At 52.3% G+C, this 22,697-nt stretch overlaps 1 protein-coding gene across 1 annotated transcript in view; it reads right to left on the reverse strand.

Annotated features, from left to right (window-relative positions):
* LOC138246620 (phospholipase A2 inhibitor and Ly6/PLAUR domain-containing protein-like) overlaps window positions 1-22,487 on the reverse strand; it is a 137,793-nt gene extending 115,306 nt beyond the window's left edge. Inside the window, exon 1 of the mRNA XM_069201329.1 lies at window positions 22,365-22,487. Within this exon, the coding sequence (XP_069057430.1) occupies window positions 22,365-22,416 (52 nt within the window). The 5' untranslated portion in view covers window positions 22,417-22,487. The remainder of the gene's footprint in view (window positions 1-22,364) is intronic.
* Window positions 22,488-22,697: the final 210 nt, after the last annotated feature.

Below are 22,697 nucleotides of genomic sequence, written 5' to 3' on the forward strand. Positions count from 1 at the left end.
TCTCCTCCACTTCTCTCCACCATCTGCCTCTCTTCTCTCTCTCTTCTTTCCTCCACCTCTCTCTGACATCTGCATCTCTTCTCTCTCTATTCTTTCCTCCACCTCTCTCCACCATTTGCCTCTCTTCTCTCTCTGCTCTCTCCTCCACCTCTCTGCACCATCTGCCTCTCTTCTCTCTATCTCTCTCTCCTCCACCTCTCTCCACCATCTGCCCCTCTTCTGTCTCTGCTCGTCCCTACACCTCTCTCCACCATCTGGCTCTCTTCTCTCTCTGCTCTTCCCTCCACCCCTCTCCACCATCTGCCTCTCTTACCTCTCTACTCTTCCCTCCATCTCTCTCCACCATCTGCCTCTCTTCTCTCTCTGCACTTTCCTCCACCTCTCTCCACCATCTGCCTTTCTTCTCTCTCTCTGCTCTTTACTCAACCCCTCCTCCACCCCTCTCTACCATCTGCCTTTCTTCTCTCTGCTCTTTGCTCCACCCCTTTCCACCATCTACCTCTCTTCTCTCTCTGCTCTTCCCTCCACCTCTCTCCACCATCTGCCTCTCTTCTCTCTCTGCTCTTCCCTCCACCTCTCTCCACCATCTGCCTCTCTTCTCTCTCTGCTGTTTCCTCTACCCATCTCCACCATCTGCCTCTCTTCTCTCTCTGCTCTTCCCCCCACCCCTCTCCACCATCGGTCTCTCTTCTCTCTCTGCTCTATCATCCACCTCTTTCCAACATCTGTCTCCCTCCTGTCTCTGCTCTTTCCTCCACTTCTTTCCACCATCTGCCTCTCCTCTCTCTGGTCTGTCCTGCACATCTCTCCACTATCTGCCTCTCTTCTTTCTCTGCTCAGTCCTCCACCTCTCTCCACCATCTGTCCCTCTTCTCTCTCTGCTCTTTCCTCCAGCTCTCTCCACTATCTGCCTCTCTTCTCTCTCTGCTCTTCACCCCACCTCTCCCCACCATCTGTTTCTCTTCTCTCTCTGCTCTCACCTCCACCTCTCTCCACCATCTGCCTCTCTTCTCTCTCTGCTCTTCACTCCAACTCTCTCCACCATCTGTCTCTCTTCTCTCTCTGCTCCCTACTCCACCTCTCCCCACCACCTGTCTCTCTTCTCTCTCTCCTCTTTCCTCCACCTCTCTCCACCATCTGCCTCTCCTCTGTCTCTGCTCTTCACTCCACCTATCTCCCCCATCTGTCTCTCTTCTCTCTCTGCTCTCTCCTCCACCTCTCTCCACCATCGGCCTCTCTTCTCTCTCTGCACTTCATTCCACCTCTCTCCACCATCTGTCTCTCTTCTCTCTCTGATCTTTCCTCTACCTCTCTCCACCATCTGTTCTCTTCGCTCTCTCTCTCCTCCACCTCTCTCCAGCATCTGCCTCTCTTCTCTCCCTCTGCTCTTTCGTCCACCTCTCTCTACGGTCTGCCTCTTTTCTCTTGCTCCTCTTTACTCCACCTCTCTCCACCATCTGCCTCGCTTCTCTCTGTCTCTCCTCCACCTCCCTCCACCATCTGCCTCTCTTCTGTCTCTGCTCTTCCCCCCACCCCTCTCCACCATCTGCCTCTCTTCTCTCTCTGCTCTTTCCTCCACCTCTCTCCACCATCTGCCTCTCTCCTCTCTCTGCTCTTTCCTCCACCTCTCTCCACGATCTACCTCTCTTCTCTCTCTGCTCTCTCCTCCACCTCTCTCCAGCGTCTGCCTCTCTTCTCTCTCTGCTCTTTCCTCCACCCCTCTCCACCATCTGCCTCCTTCCTCTCTCTACTCCCTCCTTCACCTCTCTCCACCATCTGCCTCACTTCTCTCTCTCTCCTCCACCTCTCTCCACCATCTGCCTCTCTTTTCTCTATGCTCCCTCCTCCACCATCTGCCACTCTTCTGTCTTTCTCTCCTACACCTCTCTCCACCATCTGTCTCTCTTCTCCCTCTGCTCTGTTCTCCACCTCTCTCCACCATCTGCCTCTCTTCTTTCTCTGCTCTGTCCTCCACCTCTCTCCACCATCTGTCTCTTTTCTCTCTCTCTCTCTCTCCTCCACCTCTCTCCAGCATCTGCCTCTCTTCTCTCTCTGCTCATCACTCCACCTCTCTCCACCATCTGCCTCTCTTCTCTCTCTGCTCTTTCCTCCACCTCTCTCCATCATGTGCCTCATTTCTCTCTCTGCTCTCTTCTACACCTCTCTCCACCATCTGCCTCTCTTATCTCTCTGCTCTGTCCTCCACCTCTCTCCACCATCTGTTTCCTTTCTCTCTCTGCTCTTCACTCCACCTCTCCCCACCATCTGTTTCTCTTCTCTCTCTGCTCTGGCCTCCACCTCTCTCCACCATATGCCTCTCTTCTCTCTCTGCTCTTCACTCCAACTGTCTCCACCATCTGTCTCTCTTCTCTCTCTCCTCCACCTCTCTCCACCACCTGTCTCTCTTCTCTCTCAGCTCTTTCCTCCACCTCTCACCACCATCTGCCTCTTCTCTCTCTCTGCTCTTCACTCAACCTCTCTCCACCATCTGTCTCTTTTCTCTCTCTGCTCTTTCCTTCACCTCTCTCCGCCATCTGCCTCTCTTCTCTCTCTGCTCTTCATTCCACCTCTCTCTGCCTCCCTTCTCTCTCTGCTCATTCCTCCACCATCTGCCTCTCCCCTCTCTCTCTGCTCTCTCCTCCACCTCTCTCCACCATCTGTCTCTCTTCTCTCTCTGATCCTTCCTCCACCTCTCTCCACCATCTGCCTCTCTTCGCTCTCTCTCTCCTCCACCTCTCTCCACCATCTACCTCTCTTCTCTCCCTCTGCTCTTTCCTCCACCTCTCTCCACCACCTGGCTCTCTTCTGTCTCTGCTCTTCCCTCCTCCTCTCTCCACCATCTGCCTCTCTTCTCTCTCTGCTCTTTCCACAACCACTCTCCACAATCTGCCTCTCTTCTCTCTCTGCCCTGTCCTCCACCTCTATCCACCTTTTGCCTCTCTTCTCTCTCTGCTCTTCCTTCCACCCCTCTCCGCCATCTGCCTCTCTTCTGTCTCTGCTCTTTCCTCTACCTCTCTCCACCATCTGTTTCTCTTCTCTCTCTCTCCTCCACCTCTACACACCATCTGCCTCTCTTCTGTCTCTGCTCTTCCCTCCACCCCTCTCCACCATCTGCCTCTCTTCTGTCTCTGCTCTCTCCTCCACCTCTCTCCACCATCTGCCTCTCTTCTCTATCTGCTCTCTCCTCCACTTCTCTCCACCATCTGCCTCTCTTCTCTCTCTCTTCTTTCCTCCACCTCTCTCTGACATCTGCATCTCTTCTCTCTCTATTCTTTCCTCCACCTCTCTCCACCATTTGCCTCTCTTCTCTCTCTGCTCTCTCCTCCACCTCTCTGCACCATCTGCCTCTCTTCTCTCTATCTCTCTCTCCTCCACCTCTCTCCACCATCTGCCCCTCTTCTGTCTCTGCTCGTCCCTACACCTCTCTCCACCATCTGGCTCTCTTCTCTCTCTGCTCTTCCCTCCACCCCTCTCCACCATCTGCCTCTCTTACCTCTCTACTCTTCCCTCCATCTCTCTCCACCATCTGCCTCTCTTCTCTCTCTGCACTTTCCTCCACCTCTCTCCACCATCTGCCTTTCTTCTCTCTCTCTGCTCTTTACTCAACCCCTCCTCCACCCCTCTCTACCATCTGCCTTTCTTCTCTCTGCTCTTTGCTCCACCCCTTTCCACCATCTACCTCTCTTCTCTCTCTGCTCTTCCCTCCACCTCTCTCCACCATCTGCCTCTCTTCTCTCTCTGCTCTTCCCTCCACCTCTCTCCACCATCTGCCTCTCTTCTCTCTCTGCTGTTTCCTCTACCCATCTCCACCATCTGCCTCTCTTCTCTCTCTGCTCTTCCCCCCACCCCTCTCCACCATCGGTCTCTCTTCTCTCTCTGCTCTATCATCCACCTCTTTCCAACATCTGTCTCCCTCCTGTCTCTGCTCTTTCCTCCACTTCTTTCCACCATCTGCCTCTCCTCTCTCTGGTCTGTCCTGCACATCTCTCCACTATCTGCCTCTCTTCTTTCTCTGCTCAGTCCTCCACCTCTCTCCACCATCTGTCCCTCTTCTCTCTCTGCTCTTTCCTCCAGCTCTCTCCACTATCTGCCTCTCTTCTCTCTCTGCTCTTCACCCCACCTCTCCCCACCATCTGTTTCTCTTCTCTCTCTGCTCTCACCTCCACCTCTCTCCACCATCTGCCTCTCTTCTCTCTCTGCTCTTCACTCCAACTCTCTCCACCATCTGTCTCTCTTCTCTCTCTGCTCCCTACTCCACCTCTCCCCACCACCTGTCTCTCTTCTCTCTCTCCTCTTTCCTCCACCTCTCTCCACCATCTGCCTCTCCTCTGTCTCTGCTCTTCACTCCACCTATCTCCCCCATCTGTCTCTCTTCTCTCTCTGCTCTCTCCTCCACCTCTCTCCACCATCGGCCTCTCTTTTCTCTCTGCTCTTCATTACACCTCTCTCCACCATCTACCTCCCTTCTCTCTCTGCTCTTTCCTCTACCTCTCTCCACCACCTGCCTCTCTTCTCTCCCTATGCTCTTTCCTCCACCTCTCTTCACCATCTGTCTCTCTTTTCTCACTCTCTCCTCCACCTCTCTCCACCATCTGCCTCTCTTCTCTCCCTTTGTCTCTTCTCCACCTCTCTCCACCATCTGCCTCTCTCCTCTCTCTGCTCTTTCCTCCACCTCTCTCCACAATCTACCTCTCTTCTCTCTCTTCTCTTTCCTCCACCTCTCTCCACCGTCTGCCTCTCTTCTCTGTCTGCTCTTTCCTTCACTTCTCTACACCATCTGCCTCCTTCCTCCTCTCTCTTTGCTCTTTCCTCCACCTCTCTCCACCATCTGCCTCTCATCTCTCTATGCTCTTTCCTCCACCTCTCTCCACCATCTGCCTCTCTTCTCTCTCTGCTCCCTCCTCCACCTCTCTCCACAGTCTGGCTCTCTTCTCTCTCTGCTCTCTCCTCCACGTCTCTCCACCATCAGTCTCTCTTCCCTCTCTGCTTTTTCCCACACCTGTCTCCACTATCTGCCTCTCTTCTCCCTCTGCCCCCTCCTCCACCTCTCTCCACAGTCTGTCTCTCTGATGTCTCTGCTCTTTCCTCCACCTCTTTCTCAACCGTCTGCCTCTCTTCTCTCTCTCTGCTCTCCTCCACCTCTCTGAACCATCTGCCTCTCTTCTCTCTTTCTCTCCTCCACCTCTCTCCACCATCTGCCTCTCTTCTCCCACTGGTCTTTCCTCCACCTCTCTCCACCATCTGCCTCCCTTCTCTCTCTCTCTCCTCCACCTCTCTCCACCATCTGCCTCTCTTTTCTCTATGCTCTCTCCTCCACCTCTCTCCACCATCTGCCTCTCTTCTGTCTCTCTCTCCTACACCTCTCTGCACTATCTGCCTCTCTTCTCTCTCTGCTCTTTCCTCCACCTCTCTCCACCGTCTGCCTCTCTTCTCTCTCTGCTCTTTCCTTCACCTCTCTCCACCATCTGCCTCTCTTCTCTCTCTGCTCTTTCCTACACCTCTCTCCACCATCAGCCTCTCTTCTCTCTCTCGCTCCTCCACCTCTCTCCACCGTCTGCCTCTCTTCTCTCTCTCTGCTCCCTCCTCCACCTCTCTCCACCATCTGCCTCTCTTTTCTCTCTGCTCTATCCTCCACCTCTCTCCACCATCTGTCTCTCTACTCCCTCTGCTCTTTCATCCACCCCTCTCCACCATCTGCCTCTCTTCTTTCTCTGCTCTTCCCATCTGCCTCTCTTCTCTCTCTGCTCTTTCCTCCATCTCCCTCCACCTTCTACCTCTCTTCTCTCTCTGCTCTGTCATCCACCTCTCTGCACCATCTGCCTCTTTTTTGTCTCTGCCCTTCCCTCCACCCTTCTCCACCATCCGCATCTCTTCTGTCTCTGCTCTTTCCTCCACCTCTCTCCACCATCTGTCTCTCTCTTCTCTCTCTCTCTCCTCCACCTCTCTCCACCATCTGCCTCTCTTCTGTCTCTGCTCTTCCCTCCACCCCTCTCCACCATCTGCCTCTCTTCTGTCTCTGCTCTCTCCTCCACCTTTCTCCACCATCTGCCTCTCTTCTCTCTCTGCTCTCTCCTCCACCTATCTCCACCATCTGCCTCTCTTCTCTCTCTGCTCTTTCCTCCACCTCTCTCCACCATCTGCCTCTCTTCTCTCTCACATCTACCCTCCACCCCTCTCCACCATCTGCCTATCTCTGCTCTCTCCTTCACCTCTCTCCACCATCTGTCTCTCTTCTCTCTCCTCCACCTCTCTCCACCATCTGCCTCTCTCCTCTCTCTCTCTCCTCCACCTCTCTCCACCATCTGCATCTCTTCTTTCTCTGCTCTTTCCTCCACCTCTCTCCACCATCTACCTCTCTTCTTTCTCTGATCTCTCCTCCACCTCTCTCCACCATCAGCCTCTCTTTTCTGTCTGCTTTCTCCTCCACCTCTCTCCACCATCTGCCTCTCTTCTCTCTCTGCTCTTCACTCCAACTCTCTCCACCATCTGTCTCTCTTCTCTCTCTGCTCTCTCCTCCACCTCTCTCCATCACCTGTCTCTCTTCTCTCTCTGCTCTTTCCTCCACCTCTCCACCATCTGCCTCTCCTCTCTCTCTCTGCTCTTCACTCCACCTCTCTCCACCATCTGTCTCTCTTCTCCCTCTGCTCTCTCCTCCACCTCTCTCCACCATCGGCCTCTCTTCTCTTTCTGCACTTCATTCCACCTCTCTCCACCATCTGCCTCACTTCTCTCTCTGCTCTTTCCTCTACCTCTCTCCACCATTTGCCTCTCTTCTCTCTCTCTGCTCTTTCCTCCTTCTCTCTCCACGATCTGTCTTTCTTCTCTCTCTGATCTTTCCTCCACCTCTCTCCACCATCTGCTCTCTTCGCTCTCTCTCTCCTCCACCTCTCTCCACCATCTGCCTCTCTTCTATCCCTCTGCTCTTTCCTCCACCTCTCTCAACCGTCTGCCTCTCTTCTCTTGCTCTTCTTTACTCCACCTCTCTCCACCAGCTGCCTCGCTTCTCTCTGTCTTTCCTCCACCTCCCGCCACCATCTGCCTCTCTTCTGTCTCTGCTCTTCCCCCTACCCCTCTCCACCATCTGCCTCTCTTCTCTCTCTGCTCTTTCCTCTACCTCCCTCCACCATCTACCTCTCTTCTCTCTCTGCTCTCTCCTCCACCTCTCTCTACCATCTGCCTCTCTTCTCTCTCTGCTCTTTCCTCCACCTCCCTCCACCATCTGCCTCTCTCCTCTCTCTGCTCTTTCCTCCACCTCTCTCCACGATCTACGTCTCTTCTTTCTCTGCTCTCTCCTCCACCTCTCTCCACCGTCTGCCTCTCTTCTCTCTCTGTTCTTTCTTCCACCCCTCTCCACCATCTGCCTCCTTTCTCTCTCTGCTCTCTCCTTCGCCTCTCTCCACCATCTGCCTCACTTCTCTCTCTCTCTCCTCCACCACTCTCCACCATCTGCCTCTCTTTTCTTTATGTTGTCTCCTCCATCATCTGCCACTCTTTTGTCTCTCTCTCCTACACCTCTCTCCACCATCTGTCTCTCTTCTCCCTCTGCTCTGTTCTCCACCTCTCTCCACCATCTGCCTCTCTTCTTTCTCTGCTCTGTCCTCCACCTCTCTCCACCATCTGTCTCTTTTCTCTCTCTCTCTCCTCCACCTCTCTCCAGCATCTGCCTCTCTTCTCTCTCTGCTCATCACTCCACCTCTCTCCATCGTCTGCCTCATTTCTCTCTCTGCTCTCTCTCCTCCACCTCTCTCCACCATCTGCTTCTCTTCCCTCTCTGCTCTTTTCTGCACCTCTCTCCACCATCTGCCTCTCTTCTTTCTCTGCTCTGTCCTGCACCTCTCTCCACCATCTGTCTCTTTTCTCTCTCTCTCTCCTCCACCTCTCTCCAGCATCTGCCTCTCTTCTCTCTCTGCTCATCACTCCACCTCTCTCCATCGTCTGCCTCATTTCTCTCTCTGCTCTCTCTCCTCCACCTCTCTCCACCATCTGCTTCTCTTACCTCTCTGCTCTTTTCTGCACCTCTCTCCACCATCTGCCTCTCTTCTCTCTCTGCTCTCTCCTCCAGCTCTCTCTACTGTCTGCCTCTCTTCCCTTTCTGCTCTTTCCTCCACCTCCCGCCACCATCTGCCTCTCTTCTGTCTCTGCTCTTCCCCCTACCCCTCTCCACCATCTGCCTCTCTTCTCTCTCTGCTCTTTCCTCTCCTCCCTCCACCATCTGCCTCTCTCCTCTCTCTGCTCTTTCCTCCACCTCTCTCCACGATCTACGTCTCTTCTTTCTCTGCTCTCTCCTCCACCTCTCTCCACCGTCTGCCTCTCTTCTCTCTCTGTTCTTTCTTCCACCCCTCTCCACCATCTGCCTCCTTTCTCTCTCTGCTCTCTCCTTCGCCTCTCTCCACCATCTGCCTCACTTCTCTCTCTCTCTCCTCCACCACTCTCCACCATCTGCCTCTCTTTTCTTTATGTTGTCTCCTCCATCATCTGCCACTCTTTTGTCTCTCTCTCCTACACCTCTCTCCACCATCTGTCTCTCTTCTCCCTCTGCTCTGTTCTCCACCTCTCTCCACCATCTGCCTCTCTTCTTTCTCTGCTCTGTCCTCCACCTCTCTCCACCATCTGTCTCTTTTCTCTCTCTCTCTCCTCCACCTCTCTCCAGCATCTGCCTCTCTTCTCTCTCTGCTCATCACTCCACCTCTCTCCATCGTCTGCCTCATTTCTCTCTCTGCTCTCTCTCCTCCACCTCTCTCCACCATCTGCTTCTCTTCCCTCTCTGCTCTTTTCTGCACCTCTCTCCACCATCTGCCTCTCTTCTTTCTCTGCTCTGTCCTGCACCTCTCTCCACCATCTGTCTCTTTTCTCTCTCTCTCTCCTCCACCTCTCTCCAGCATCTGCCTCTCTTCTCTCTCTGCTCATCACTCCACCTCTCTCCATCGTCTGCCTCATTTCTCTCTCTGCTCTCTCTCCTCCACCTCTCTCCACCATCTGCTTCTCTTACCTCTCTGCTCTTTTCTGCACCTCTCTCCACCATCTGCCTCTCTTCTCTCTCTGCTCTCTCCTCCAGCTCTCTCTACTGTCTGCCTCTCTTCCCTTTCTGCTCTTTCCTCCACCTCTCTCCACCATCTGCCTCTCTTCTCTCTCTGCTCTTTCTGCCACCTCTCTCCACCATCTGCCTCTCTTCTCTCTCTCTTCTATCCTCCACCCCTCTCCACCATCTGCCTCTCTCTGCTGTCTCCTTCACCTCTCTCCACCATCTGTCTCTCTTCTCTCTCCTCCACCTGTCTCCACCATCTGCCTCTCTTCTCTCTCTCTCTCTCTCCTCCACCTCTCTCCACCATCTGTCTCTCTTCTCTCTCTGCTCTTCCCTCCACCTCTCTCCACCATCTGCCTCTCTTCTGTCTCTGCTTTTACTCCACCTCTCTCCACCATCTGCCTCTCTTCTTTCTCTGCTCTTTCCTCCACCTCTCTCCACCATCTACGTCCCTTCTGTCTCTGCTCTTTCCTCCACCTCTCTCCACCATCTGCCTCTCTTCTCTTTGTGCTCTTCCCTCCACCTCTCTCCACCATCTTCCTCTCTTCTCTCTCTGCTCTTTCCTTCACCTCTCTCCACCATCTGACTCTCTTCTGTCTCTTCCCTCCTTCCCCCTCCACCATCTGCCTCTCTTCTGTCTCTGCTTTTTCTCCACCTCTCTCCACCATCTGCCTCTCTTCTTTCTCTGCTCTTTCCTCCACCTCTCTCCACCATCTACGTCCCTTCTGTCTCTGCTCTTCCCTCCACCTCTCTCCACCATCTTCCTCTCTTCTCTCTCTGCTCTTTCCTCCACCTCTCTCCACCATCTGACTCTCTTCTGTCTCTTCCCTCCATCCCTCTCCACCATCTGCCTCTCTTCTGTCTCTGCTTTTACTCCACCTCTCTCCACCATCTGCCTCTCTTCTTTCTCTGCTCTTTCCTCCACCTCTCTCCACCATCTACGTCCCTTCTGTCTCTGCTCTTTCCTCCACCTCTCTCCACCATCTGCCTCTCTTCTCTCTCTGCACTTTCCTCCACCTCTCTCCATCATCTGCCTCTCTTCTCTCTGCTCTCTACTCCACCCCTCTCTACCATCTGCCTCTCTTCTCTCTACTCTTTACTCCACCCCTCTCCACCATCTACCTCTCTTCTCTCTCTGCTCTTTATCCACCCCTCTCCACCATCTGCCTCTCTTCTGTTTCTGCTCTTCCCTCCATCTCTCTCCACCATCTGTCTCTCTTCTCTCTCTGCTGTTTCCTCTACCCCTCTCCACCATCTGCTTCTCTTCTCTCTCTGCTCTTCCTTCCACCCCTCTCCACCATCAGTCTCTCTTCTGTCTCTGCTCTATCATCCACCTCTCTCCAACATCTGTCTCCCTACTGTCTCTGCTCTTTCCTCCACTTCTTTCCACCATCTGCCTCTCTTCTCTCTCTGCTCTGTCCTCCACGTCTCTCCACCATCTGCCTCTCTTCTTTCTCTGCTCAGTCCTCCACCTCTCTACACCATCGGTCTCTCTTCTCTCTCTTCTCTTTCCCCCACCTCTCCTCTCTCTCTGCTCTCTCTGCTCTTCATGCCACCTCTCCCCACCATCTGTTTCTCTTCTCTCTCTGCTCTCTCCTCCACCTCTCTCCACCATCTGCCTCTCTTTTCTCTCTGCTCTTCACTCCAACTCTCTCCACCATCTGTCTCTCTTCTGTCTCTGCTCTCTCCTCCACCTCTCTCCACTATCGGACTCTCTTCTCTCTCTGCTCTTTCTTCCACCTCTCTTCACCATCTGCCTCCCTTCTCTCTCTGCTCTTTCCTCTACCTCTCTCCACCATCTTCCTCTCTTCTCACTTTCTCTCTGCTCTTTCCTCCACCTCTCTCCACCATCTGTCTCTTTTCTCTCTCTGATCTTTCCTCTTCCTCTCTCCACCATCTGCCTCTCTTTGCTCTCTCTCTCCTCCACCTCTCTCCACCGTCTGCTTCTCTCCTCTCGCTCTTCTTTACACCACCTCTCTCCACCATCTGCTTCGCTTCTCTCTGTCTTTCCTCCACCTCTCTCCACCATCTGCCTCTCTTCTGTCTCTGCTCTTCCCTCCACCCCCTCCACCATCTGCCTCTCTTCTCTCTCTGCTCTTTCCTCCACCTCTCCCCACCATCTGCCTCTCTCCTCTCTGCTCTTTCCTCCACCTCTCCCCACAATCTACCTCTCTTCTCTCTCTTCTCTTTCCTCCACCTCTCTCCACCGTCTGCCTCTCTTCTCTGTCTGCTCTTTCCTCCACTTCTCTCCACCATCTGCCTCCTTCCTCTCTCTGCTCTCTCCTCCACCCCTCTCCACCATCTGCCTCTCTTCTCTCTCTGGTCTTTCGTCCACCTCTCTCCACCACCTGCTTCTCTCCTCTCTCTGCTCTCTCCTTCACCTCTCTCCACCATATGTCTCTCTTCTCTCTCTCTCTCTCTCTCATCCCCCTCTCTCCACCATCTTCCTCTCTTCTGTCTATGCTCTTCCCTCCACCCCTCTCCACCCTCTGCATCTCTTCTGTCTCTGCTCTTTCGTCCACCTCTCTCCACCACCTGCCTCTCTCCCCTCTCTGCTCTCTCCTTCACCTCTCTCCATCATCTGTCTCTCTTCTCCCTCTCTCTCTCTCTCCTCCACCTCTCTCCACCATCTGCCTCTCTTCTCTCTCTGTCTCCACCATCTGCCTCTCTTCTCTCTCTGTCTCCACCATCTGCCTCTCTTCTCTCTCTTTCCTCCACCTCTCTCCACCATCAGCCACTCTTCTCTCTCTGCTCTTCCCTCCACCTCTCTCCACCATCTGCCTCTCTTCTCTCTCTGCTCTTTCCTCCACCTCTCTCCACCATCTGCCTCTTCTCTCTCTCTTCTTTCCTCCACCTCTCTCCACCGTCTGCCTCTCTTCTCCCTCTGCTCTGTCCTCCACCTCTCTCCACCATCTGTCTCTCTTCTCTCTCTCTCTCTCCTCCACCTCTCTCCACCATCTGCCTCTCTTCTGTCTCTGCTCTTCTCTCCACCCCTCTCCACCATCTGCCTCTCTTCTGTCTCTGCTCTCTCCTCCACCTCTCTCCACCACCTGCCTCTCTTCTTTCTCTGCTCTCTCCTCCACCTATCTCCACCATCTGCCTCTCTTCTCGCTCTCTTCTTTCCTCCACCTCTCTCCACCATCTGCCTCTCTTCTCTCTCTGCTCTTTCTGCCACCTCTCTCCACCATCTGCCTCTCTTCTCTCTCTCTTCTATCCTCCACCCCTCTCCACCATCTGCCTCTCTCTGCTGTCTCCTTCACCTCTCTCCACCATCTGTCTCTCTTCTCTCTCCTCCACCTGTCTCCACCATCTGCCTCTCTTCTCTCTCTCTCTCTCTCTCTCTCCTCCACCTCTCTCCACCATCTGTCTCTCTTCTCTCTCTGCTCTTCCCTCCACCTCTCTCCACCATCTGCCTCTCTTCTGTCTCTGCTTTTACTCCACCTCTCTCCACCATTTGCCTCTCTTCTTTCTCTGCTCTTTCCTCCACCTCTCTCCACCATCTACGTCCCTTCTGTCTCTGCTCTTTCCTCCACCTCTCTCCACCATCTGCCTCTCTTCTCTTTGTGCTCTTCCCTCCACCTCTCTCCACCATCTTCCTCTCTTCTCTCTCTGCTCTTTCCTCTACCTCTCTCCACCATCTGACTCTCTTCTGTCTCTTCCCTCCATCCCCCTCCACCATCTGCCTCTCTTCTGTCTCTGCTTTTACTCCACCTCTCTCCACCATCTGCCTCTCTTCTTTCTCTGCTCTTTCCTCCACCTCTCTCCACCATCTACGTCCCTTCTGTCTCTGCTCTTCCCTCCACCTCTCTCCACCATCTTCCTGTCTTCTCTCTCTGCTCTTTCCTCCACCTCTCTCCACCATCTGACTCTCTTCTGTCTCTTCCCTCCATCCCTCTCCACCATCTGCCTCTCTTCTGTCTCTGCTTTTACTCCACCTCTCTCCACCATCTGCCTCTCTTCTTTCTCTGCTCTTTCCTCCACCTCTCTCCACCATCTACGTCCCTTCTGTCTCTGCTCTTTCCTCCACCTCTCTCCACCATCTGCCTCTCTTCTCTTTGTGCTCTTCCCTCCACCTCTCTCCACCATCTTCCTCTGTTCTCTCTCTGCTCTTTCCTCCACCTCTCTCCACCATGTGACTCTCTTCTGTCTCTGCTCTTCTCTCCATCCCTCTCCACCATCTGCCTCTCTTCTGTCTCTGTTCTTTCCTCCACCTCTCTCCAGCATCTGTCTGTCTTCTCTCTCTCTCCTCCACCTCTCCACCCATTTGCCTCTCTTCTGTCTCTCCTCTTCCCTCCACCCCTCTCCACCATCTGCCTCTCTTCTGTCTCTGCTCCCTCCTCCACCTCTCTCCACCATTTGCCTATTTTCTCTCCCTGCTCTCTCTGCTCTCTCCTCCACCTCTCTCCACCATCTGCCTCTCTTCTCTCTCTCCTTTCCTCCGACTCTCTTAACCATCTGCCTCTCTTCTCTCTCTCTCTTCTTTCCTCCACCTCTCTCCACCATCTGCCTCTTGTTATAATGTGTGTTTTTATGAGTAGAATCTTTGTAGATTGCCGTGGCCTCAGAAGGTTACTGGGAACTGGCTGAGGTGGAGGTCACATCTGTTACTGGAACTGAAAATAAACTATCTACGAAATCCATCTCTGTGCCAGTGCCATCCTTCAGGACAAGGTTGAGCCAGCTTTTCAGTGAAGGAGTGGTGTGATCTCTATCTCAAGGAAGGAAAGGCACTGTGTAAGGATCATCAGAATCTTAATCTGATGTTATCCAGAGAATGTGAGACAGACATCGTGTAAGAATTGTGTGCTGTGTTGTCTCTGGATCAGCAGCTGCTTTCAGTTAGACTTTGTGTTTGGGAGCCAAGGAGCTGGTATAGGCGCAAGGCTAACTGCCATACAGCAAACAAAAGCGCGTGGGAGCGCAACGACTACTTCCGGTACGCAAGCACTACAGGAAAGGCCGTTCTGATACTCACACTCACACCTAAGACAGCATATACTAAGCTAATACTCAGTCTTTATATTGATTTTGGGATCATTTTCTTTGCTCTTTTGGCAGCACGCTGAACAAATTCCGTACCTGTTGCCATGATGGGGACCCTCTGTGATGTGCACGCATGTTACTGAAACTTTTCTGATCATTGTGTTGTTTTTTTTTTTCTTTTTTTTTTTTTCTTCATGCTTTCTTGGCACTAACAGTACTTTGCAGAGACAGTCCACTAGTGGGGGGGCAATTGGTATTGGCGTATTTCATTAAGTTTTAATATATATATATTTTTGCTATAGATATATGTTTATATGATATTTGTCATCGAACAATAACAATATGGATTTACAAGCCATTGCACCACCACCTCTGTTCTTACCCCAACCAGGTGAGCCGTCACTTGAGTGGGAAGAATGGTTAGATGTTTTTGATAATTATTTAGAGGCAATTGATGGGCGTACTTTTTCCCTGTGGCGAAAAAAAGCTATTCTATTAAATGCTTTGGGTAAGGAAGGACAACACATTTTTAAGTACCTACCTCCGTTACCCATTCAGGAAGATCAACCTGATGTGGATGTTTATGCTGATGCACGTAAGCGCTTAGAAATCAGATTTGCAAAGGGTCGCAATATAGTAATTAGGCGACATAAATTTTATACCCAGCCACAACGTCCAGGAGAGTCGATCGATGATTTTATCACCAGGTTAAGAGAATTGTCGCTAAAATGCCAGTTTGGTCCAATGACTGAAGAGATGATACGTGACCAACTTATAGTACAGTGTAACAGTCGTAAGATACAAGAGAGATTGTGGGCTGCGAAAAATCGTACGTTAAAAGATGCCATTGAGATAGCTAAAGTAATTGAAGAATCGGAGTACTGCATGAGAGTGATGGATAAGAGGGAAGAGAAAATTGGAGTGTCAGTTATTGGTCAGCATACAGACAGTGAAGCTATGGGTAGCAAAGGTGGGGCAAGTGCGTGTAAAAGCAGTAAAGGTGGTCAGAATGTGAGAGTAATTGGTAAGGGATGCAACAACTGTGGCAGCTATAGTCACAGTACCGGGGTGAGAAACTGTTTTGCGAAAGGAAAGGATTGTAGGAAGTGTGGGCAAAAAGGACATTTTGCAAGGATGTGTCGAGGGATCGCAAAGACGAAGGTAGCAGTGTTATCAGAAGAACCAGATGAGGCTTTGAGTATGCGTGTGGACAGAGTATTGATTGTTGGGCATCAAGACAATAGGAGACAAAGACCTACAGCTGAATTTCTGATAAAGGGAGTGAAAATTAATTTAATGGTTGACTCGGGGTCTTTATACACCATCATACCAAAGAAATTGTTCATGTCTAATTGGCCTGATGTCAAGTTATTGCCAAAAGACATCAACCCTGGTGGGTATCAGGGTGAAGAAATCGATATTGTAGTCTATATGGTAGCTGACATCATCTTTGGTGAAAGGGTGGTTGAGGGAAAAGTATATGTGGCAGAATCAGGTCCACCGATTCTCGGGTGGGCTCATCAATATGACTTACACATTGCTATAAATCCACGTGCGCAGAATCCCGTTATGGTGTACAGGAAGTGATGTTGGAAGACATTATCAGGGGTGCGGAGAATGTGTTTCGTGAGGAAATGGGTGAACTCAAAGGGTATGTGCACAAAATGAAATTGAAACAAAGGGCGATGCCAATCCAGCATAAGGTTAGAAGGATACCTATTGTGGTTAGGGAGGAAGTCAACAAATTATTGCGAGAAATGTTAAAAAATGGGGTAATTGAGCCAGTGGAGACTTCAGAGTGGATTTCTCCGGTTGTAATTACTCGCAAAGCTGATAACAAGTTGAGATTTTGCGTCGACTTGAGGAGCTTGAACCAATGTGTAGTTGCAGATAATTTTCCACTTCCCAACATAAATGAACTTTTGACTCTACTGAAGGGTGGTAAATTCTTCACAAAATTAGATCTGAAACATGCTTATCATCAAGTCAAATTGCACAATGATTTTAAACCTCTTACATCTTTCATAACCATGGAAGGCACGTTCCAATTTACCCGAATGCCTTAATTTACCCGAATGCCTTTTGGGTTATGTTCGGCGGCCAGTGTGTTTCAGAGAGTAATGAGTGAGGTACTCCGTGATTTAGAATGTGTCATTTACTTTCAGGATCATATTTTAATCTTTGGAGACACAGTCGAGAATCATAACTTCACCTTAAAACAGGTCCTTGACAGAATTTCTAATGCTGGGTTGACATTGAGGAAAGAGAAATGTGTGTTCTTGGTCAGGGAGATAGAATATCTTGGGCATACCCTCTCGGGTGATGGTATCAAGCCTAAGAGTAACTTATTAGATGCTATTAGGTTGGCTCCACCGCCTCAAGACAAAGATCAATTGAGGTCTTTTTTAGGAATGATAGAGTATTATTCAAAATTTGTGAAGAATTTTGCTTCTAAGACGGAGGTACTGAAAATGTTATTGAGGAAGGGTGTAAGATTTTTGTGGTCTAACACGCAACAAGGGTGTTTTGAGGCCATAAAGGAGGATGTGTGTGCTGCTGGCATACTGACCCCTTTTGATACAGGGAAGAGATCAGTAATTACTGTGGATGCGAGTGCATACGGTATAGGAGCAGTGTTTGCGCAGATACATCCAACAGGTGAAAAGACTGTTGCATTTGCTTCGCGTTCCTTAACAAATTCTGAGCGCAATTATTCCGTTATTGAGAGGGAAACTTTGGCTGCAGCTTGGGGTATGGAGTACTTCAGAGTTTACATATGGGGAACGCGAGTGACATTACGTTCGGACCACAAACCTTTGATGAAGATTTTGTCTTCTGGTGGGGCTGGCAAGGGTTCGGCAAGACTGGCTCGGTTAGCAGCTAGATTACAGGAATACATTTACGTTCTAGAATACGTACCTGGGTGGAAGAATGTGCAGGCAGACTGCCTATCACGTTTACCTTTTGGATTGGAAGTCGGTTGACGAAGAAGGCGTGTTAAAGTATGAGAGTGAAGGGGCAGTTGCAAGTGTTTGTGATGTAGTACACTGGACCTTGGGGGCTGTGAGTAAAGAGGAGTGGGAACAAGTGATGACACATGATGAAGTGTTGAAGGGAGTACTCAAGATGATAGTGGAAGGAGGAAGGAGAGAAAGTACGTTACCTACAGCTCTTACGCCATTTGGGAAAGTTTTGGATGAATTGTCTATTTTAGACAGCAAAGTTTTAGTACGGGGAGAAAGGTTGATACCCCCGTTAGGTGTCAGGAAAAAGTTATTTGATATTGCCCACGAAGGACATTTAGGGCAAACTATGTCAAAAAAGCGTCTCAGAGCTGAGTTTTGGTGGCCAGGAATGAACGATGATGTAGTAAACTGGGTAGAGAGGTGTTCTGAGTGCATTGAAAGTGAGAAAAGGTTGAAGGTGGGTAAGCAATCCATGTGTGGGACCATGCAGGACCCAGGCATAGCGTGGCACACAGTCTGCTGTGATTTTATTGGTCCAATTGCAGGTGTCAATCACAATCAGAGGTTTGGTTTTGTCTTGGTTGATCTGAATACCAAGTGGCTAGTCGTGAGGTTTATGGCGGAAGTGACGACTGCTTCTACAATAAAGATATTATCTGAAATCTTTGGTGAGGAAGGTTACCCAGACTGTCTTGTCACCGATAACGGTACTCAAATTACGTCACATCGTATGAAACAATTTTTAAGTGAGTGCGGCGTGAAACATGCACGCACTTCTCTTTATAATCCTCAAGGTAACGGTGCAGTAGAAAGGGCTAATAGGATGGTTAAGGGAGCCATTCAACTAGCCTTGGTGAATAGACTATGTGTAGGGAAGGTCGTGAGTGATTTAGTGTGGGCATATCAGACTACGGAGAACAACACACTTGTATCTTCGCCTTTTGAGTTAATGCGTGGTCGGAAGCCTAGTACCAAGTTGACACCGTTTTGGTTAAAAGCTTTATTGGAAGGGAATGGAGGTGTGCAGGAATGCCAACAGGGAGCAAGAAAACACAGTAACAAAATTGTCCCTGGTGATTGGGTAAAAATAAAATCTGGACGATGTATTGGAGGATTAAACAAGTTTCGAGGGCCGTTTAAAGTTAAGGATACTGGGAGATGGCACGCTGTGTTGGAAAATGGTGAAAAGTGGAATTTTAGGAGGGTAGCTAGATTTGGTGTGCAGGGCTCAAAGTACAGTACACAGAGGAGTGAATGTGAAGGGACGATGTTGATGGAGGATGAAGGTGTGCTCTCAGAAAGTCAGAGTTATAGAAATGAGGGTGAGTCAGGCTCTCCAACATTTGATGATGAGACCGCTAAGCCCATAGTTGGAGCACCGAAGAATGTGGACAAAAGTGGGATGTCAACTTCTCGGAGTTCAGAAGATGACAATCTCTCAAACATCAGAGGTTGAGTCTCCTCAGAATATTCTGGATTTTGAACAGAGTCCCGGGGAGGGTCGTTTGCATTCGAAGGAGCAGAGACAAAGGCGTTCTTCTTTATACTTAAAAGATTATGTAAAGTAGTCATGTTTTAAGTTATGTCTATCATAAGTCAAGTTTCAATCTAATTTTGTTTTGGATAAGTTATGGTAACCTTTAAGTTGAGAACCAAGAGGGGTGGGGGCTTTTATATAAAAGAGGAGGATATGTTATAATGTGTGTTTTTACCAGTAGAATCTTTGTAGATTGCCATGGGAACCGTGACATTTCGCCTCAGATGGTTACTGGGAGCTGGCTGAGGTGGAGGTCACATCTGTTACTGGAACTGAAAATAAACTATTTATGAAATCATCTCTGTGCCAGTGCCGTCCTTCACAACACCTCTCTCCTCTCTCTCTCTCTCTCTCTCTCTCTCTCTCTCTCTCTCTCCTACACCTCTCTCCACCATCTGCCTCTCTTCTGTCTCTGCTCTTCCCTACACCTCTCTCCACCATCTGGCTCTCTTCTGACTCTGCTCTTCCCTCCACCTCTCTCTGCCATCTGCCTCTTTTCTCTCTCTGCTCTTTCCTCCACCCCTCTCCACCATCTGCCTCTCTTCCCTCTCTGCTCTTTCCTCCATCTCCACCATCTGCCTATCTTCTCTCTCCGTACTTTCCTCCGCCTCTCTCCACTATGTCTCTCTTCTCTCTCTGCTCTTTACTCCACCCCTCCTCTACCCCTCTCCACCATCTGCCTCTCTTCTCTCTGCTCTTTACTCCACCTCTCTCCACCATCTACCTCTCTTCTGTCTCTGCTCTTCCCTCCACCTCTCTCCACCATCTGCCTCTCTTCTCTCTCTGCTCTTCCCTCCACCTCTCTCCACCATCTGCCTCTCTTCTCTCTGTGCTCTTTCCTGCACCTCTCTCCACCATCTGCCTCTCTTTTCTCTCTCTCTGCTCCTTACCTCCACCCCTCTCCACCATCTGCCTCTTTCCTCTCTCTCTCTCTGCTCTTTACTCCACCCCTTTCCACCATCTGCCTCTCTTCTGTCTCTTCCCTCTTCTTTGTCACATTCTCTTTCTCCTGGCCCCCCCTTCTCCTTTCCCTCTCCTCTCCTCCCTTATTCACTCGCAGCCCTCACCTCTTCCTGCTCCCTTCCCTCCCATGTAGGTTTCATTTCCAGAGAAGCATTGAACCCCCTCACCCGCCCCCTGATCCACCCCTGCAAAGGCCGGGGTGGTCCTGTGTATCCCACAATGCCCTGCGGTATTCGAAGGCCGGTTACACAGGGCAGTGTCCGCGCCTTGGGTCAGTCTTATTCTGGGTGGTCCTGATGCTGCGCACTGATGGAGCTGCGTTCTAGGATGGCCACGCGGTGGGGGTGGTGATGCTTGGGTGGTCACAGAGGATGACTGCGCCGTGGGTGTTCGTTACTGGGTGGTCAAATGTGGTAGACACCCTGTCGGATGGTCATGTATTATCGGGGGAGAATTAGTGGTCTCAGTGTGAGCCATCCAGGGTGGGCGGTCGCCCTGTGGGTTGGTCACACTCTGGGCCATCAAGGGTGGGCAGTTGCACCTTAGGGTGCTCTTACTAAGGGCTATCCAGGGTGAGCAGTCACACCGCAGGGTGGTCTTACTATGGGCTATCCAGGGTGGGCAGTCGCCCCGAAAGGTGGTCGCCATAAGGGCCATCCAGGGGGGGGCAGTCGCCCTGTAGGTTGGTCACACTGTGGGCCATCAAGGGTGGGCAGTCACACTCTTGGGTGGTCGCGCTAAGGGCAATCAACTGTCGGCAGTTGCAGCATATGGGGGGCCTTATTCTGGGCCATCCAGGGTGGCAGTTGCACCGTAGGGTGGTCTCCCTGTCCGCCATCCAGGGTGGGCAGTTGCACCGAGTGGTGGCCTCACTAGGGTCCTTCCAGGGTGGGCAGTCACCCTGAGGGGTGGTCACATTGTGGGCTATCCAGCGCGGACAGTTGCCTGGGTTGGTCACACTATGGGCCATCAAGGGTGGGCAGTTGCATCGTAGGGTGGTCTCCTTGGCCGCCACCCATGGCGGGCAGTTGCACTGAGTGGTGGCCTCACTATGGTCCATCCAGGGTGGGCAGTCGCCCCGTGGGTTGGTCACACTGTGGGTCATCCAAGGTGGGCAGTCTCCTCGTGTGGTGGCCTCACTATGGGCCACCCAGGGTGGGCAGTCGCATAGTGTGGTGGCCGGGGTGGGCAGTCACACTGCAGTGTGGTCCCACTGTGGGCCACCCAGGATGGGCAGTCGCACCGTGAGGTGGCCGTGGAGTTCCCGGGGTGCCCGCCCTTACCCTGGCTCTTCCAGCACGGGTGGTGACGCCCTAGGTGGCTGAGAAGTGCGTGGTCGCGGGTGGGTACGGGTGTCCGAAGGAGGGTGCCCGGTCCCAGGTCGTGCTCGTGAGGACACTGGGGGCGGCCAGACATCGGGGCACAGTGACCTCTCACCCTTAGGATGCTAGTGCAATGAGTGGGCGAGGACGGGCGCCTGCTCACAGGTGCCGGGTGGGGGGGGGGGGGGGGTCTCATCTATAGGGTGACTGCGCCATAGGGGTACACAGCTGGGCGGTCAGACACAGGCTCATTCGATGGGTGACAGCGCCGTGGGGTGCACGGGTGGGCGCCCGGACACCTAGGTAGATTATGGGGGTCACACCCATTGGATGATAGCGCCGTGGAGGACATGGGTTGGTGGCCGGACACAGCTTCGGGGGAGCGGGGGCATCTCACCCAATGTATGATAGCGTCGTGGGGGGCAAGGATGGGCGCCCGGACACATAGACAGATTTGGGGGTGGGGGGGTACTTAAACCCATTGGATGATAGCGCCATGAGGGGCACACATGGGCGATCTGGAGGATGGTATGTCGCTGCATCAGTGGGGGGCACGGATGGACGCCCGGACACATAGGCAGATTTAGGGGGGGAGGGGGGTAAGGGTGGGGTCACACCTATTGGATGATAGCGCCGTGGCGGACATGGATTGGTGGCTGGATAGAGCCTGTGGGGGGTGGGTGGGGGGGGGGGGCATCTCACCCAGTGGATGATAGCGCCGTGGGGGACACACATGGGCGATCTGAAGGATGGTATGTCGCTGCATCAGTGGGGGGTCGCACATAGGCAGATTTGGGGGGGGGGGATAAGGGTGAGGTCACACCCATTGGATGATAGCGCCGTGGGGGGCACACATGTGCGATCTGAAGGATGGTATGTCGCTGCATCAGTGGGGGGCACATAGGCAGATTGGGGGGGGGGGGGTAAGGGTGGGGTCACACCCATTGGATGATAGCGCCGTGGGGGGCACACATGGGCGATCTGAAGGATGGTATGTCGCTGCATCAGTGGGGGGCACATAGGCAGATTTTGGGGGGGTAAGTGTGGGGTCACACCTATTGGATGATAGCGCCGTGGGGGGCACACATGGGCGATCTGAAGGATGGTATGTCGCTGCATCAGTGGGGGGGGCACATAGGCAGATTGGGGGGGGGGGGTAAGGGTGGGGTCACACCCATTGGATGATAGCGCCGTGGCGGACATGGATTGGTGGCTGGATAGAGCCTGTGGGGGGGGGGCATCTCACCCAGTGGATGATAGCGCCGTGGGGGACACACATGGGCGATCTGAAGGATGGTATGTCGCTGCATCAGTGGGGGGGCACATAGGCAGATTTGGGGGGGGGGAGGGTCACACCCATTGGATGATAGCGCCGTGGGGGGCACACATGGGCGATCTGAAGGATGGTATGTCGCTGCATCAGTGGGGGGCACATAGGCAGATTTTGGGGGGGTAAGGGTGGGGTCACACCTATTGGATGATAGCGCCGTGGGGGACACACATCTGGAGGATGGTATGTGGCTTCATCAGTGGCGTGACACGGGTTCGTGGTGTGCTGGGGGGGGTCTCACCTCCAGAGATGACCGCGGCCAGGAAGCAGGCGACGGGCGGGAGAAGCTTCATGCTGGTCGCGTGAGATGCTGAGGGATGCGGGCTCGGCTGGTCCTCTGCACTGCACAGCTCCAGGGCGCAGCGTCAATGCGGAGTCAGGGGGAGGGGGACGGGGCAGGGCTTGCATCAGAGGGAGGATGGGCCCTGGGCAGAGAGGTCTCTACAATCCACTCACATGCGTGAACGAATCATTTATCACAGTGCTGACACACGGATCATCGCAGCACAGATCTCCATGGCTTCCTTTTACAGACCATCCATCATCCTTTCTACAGACCTCCACGGGTGCCATC

Source organism: Pleurodeles waltl, chromosome 7 (genome assembly GCF_031143425.1).
Source record: "Pleurodeles waltl isolate 20211129_DDA chromosome 7, aPleWal1.hap1.20221129, whole genome shotgun sequence".
NCBI lineage: Eukaryota > Metazoa > Chordata > Amphibia > Caudata > Salamandridae > Pleurodeles > Pleurodeles waltl.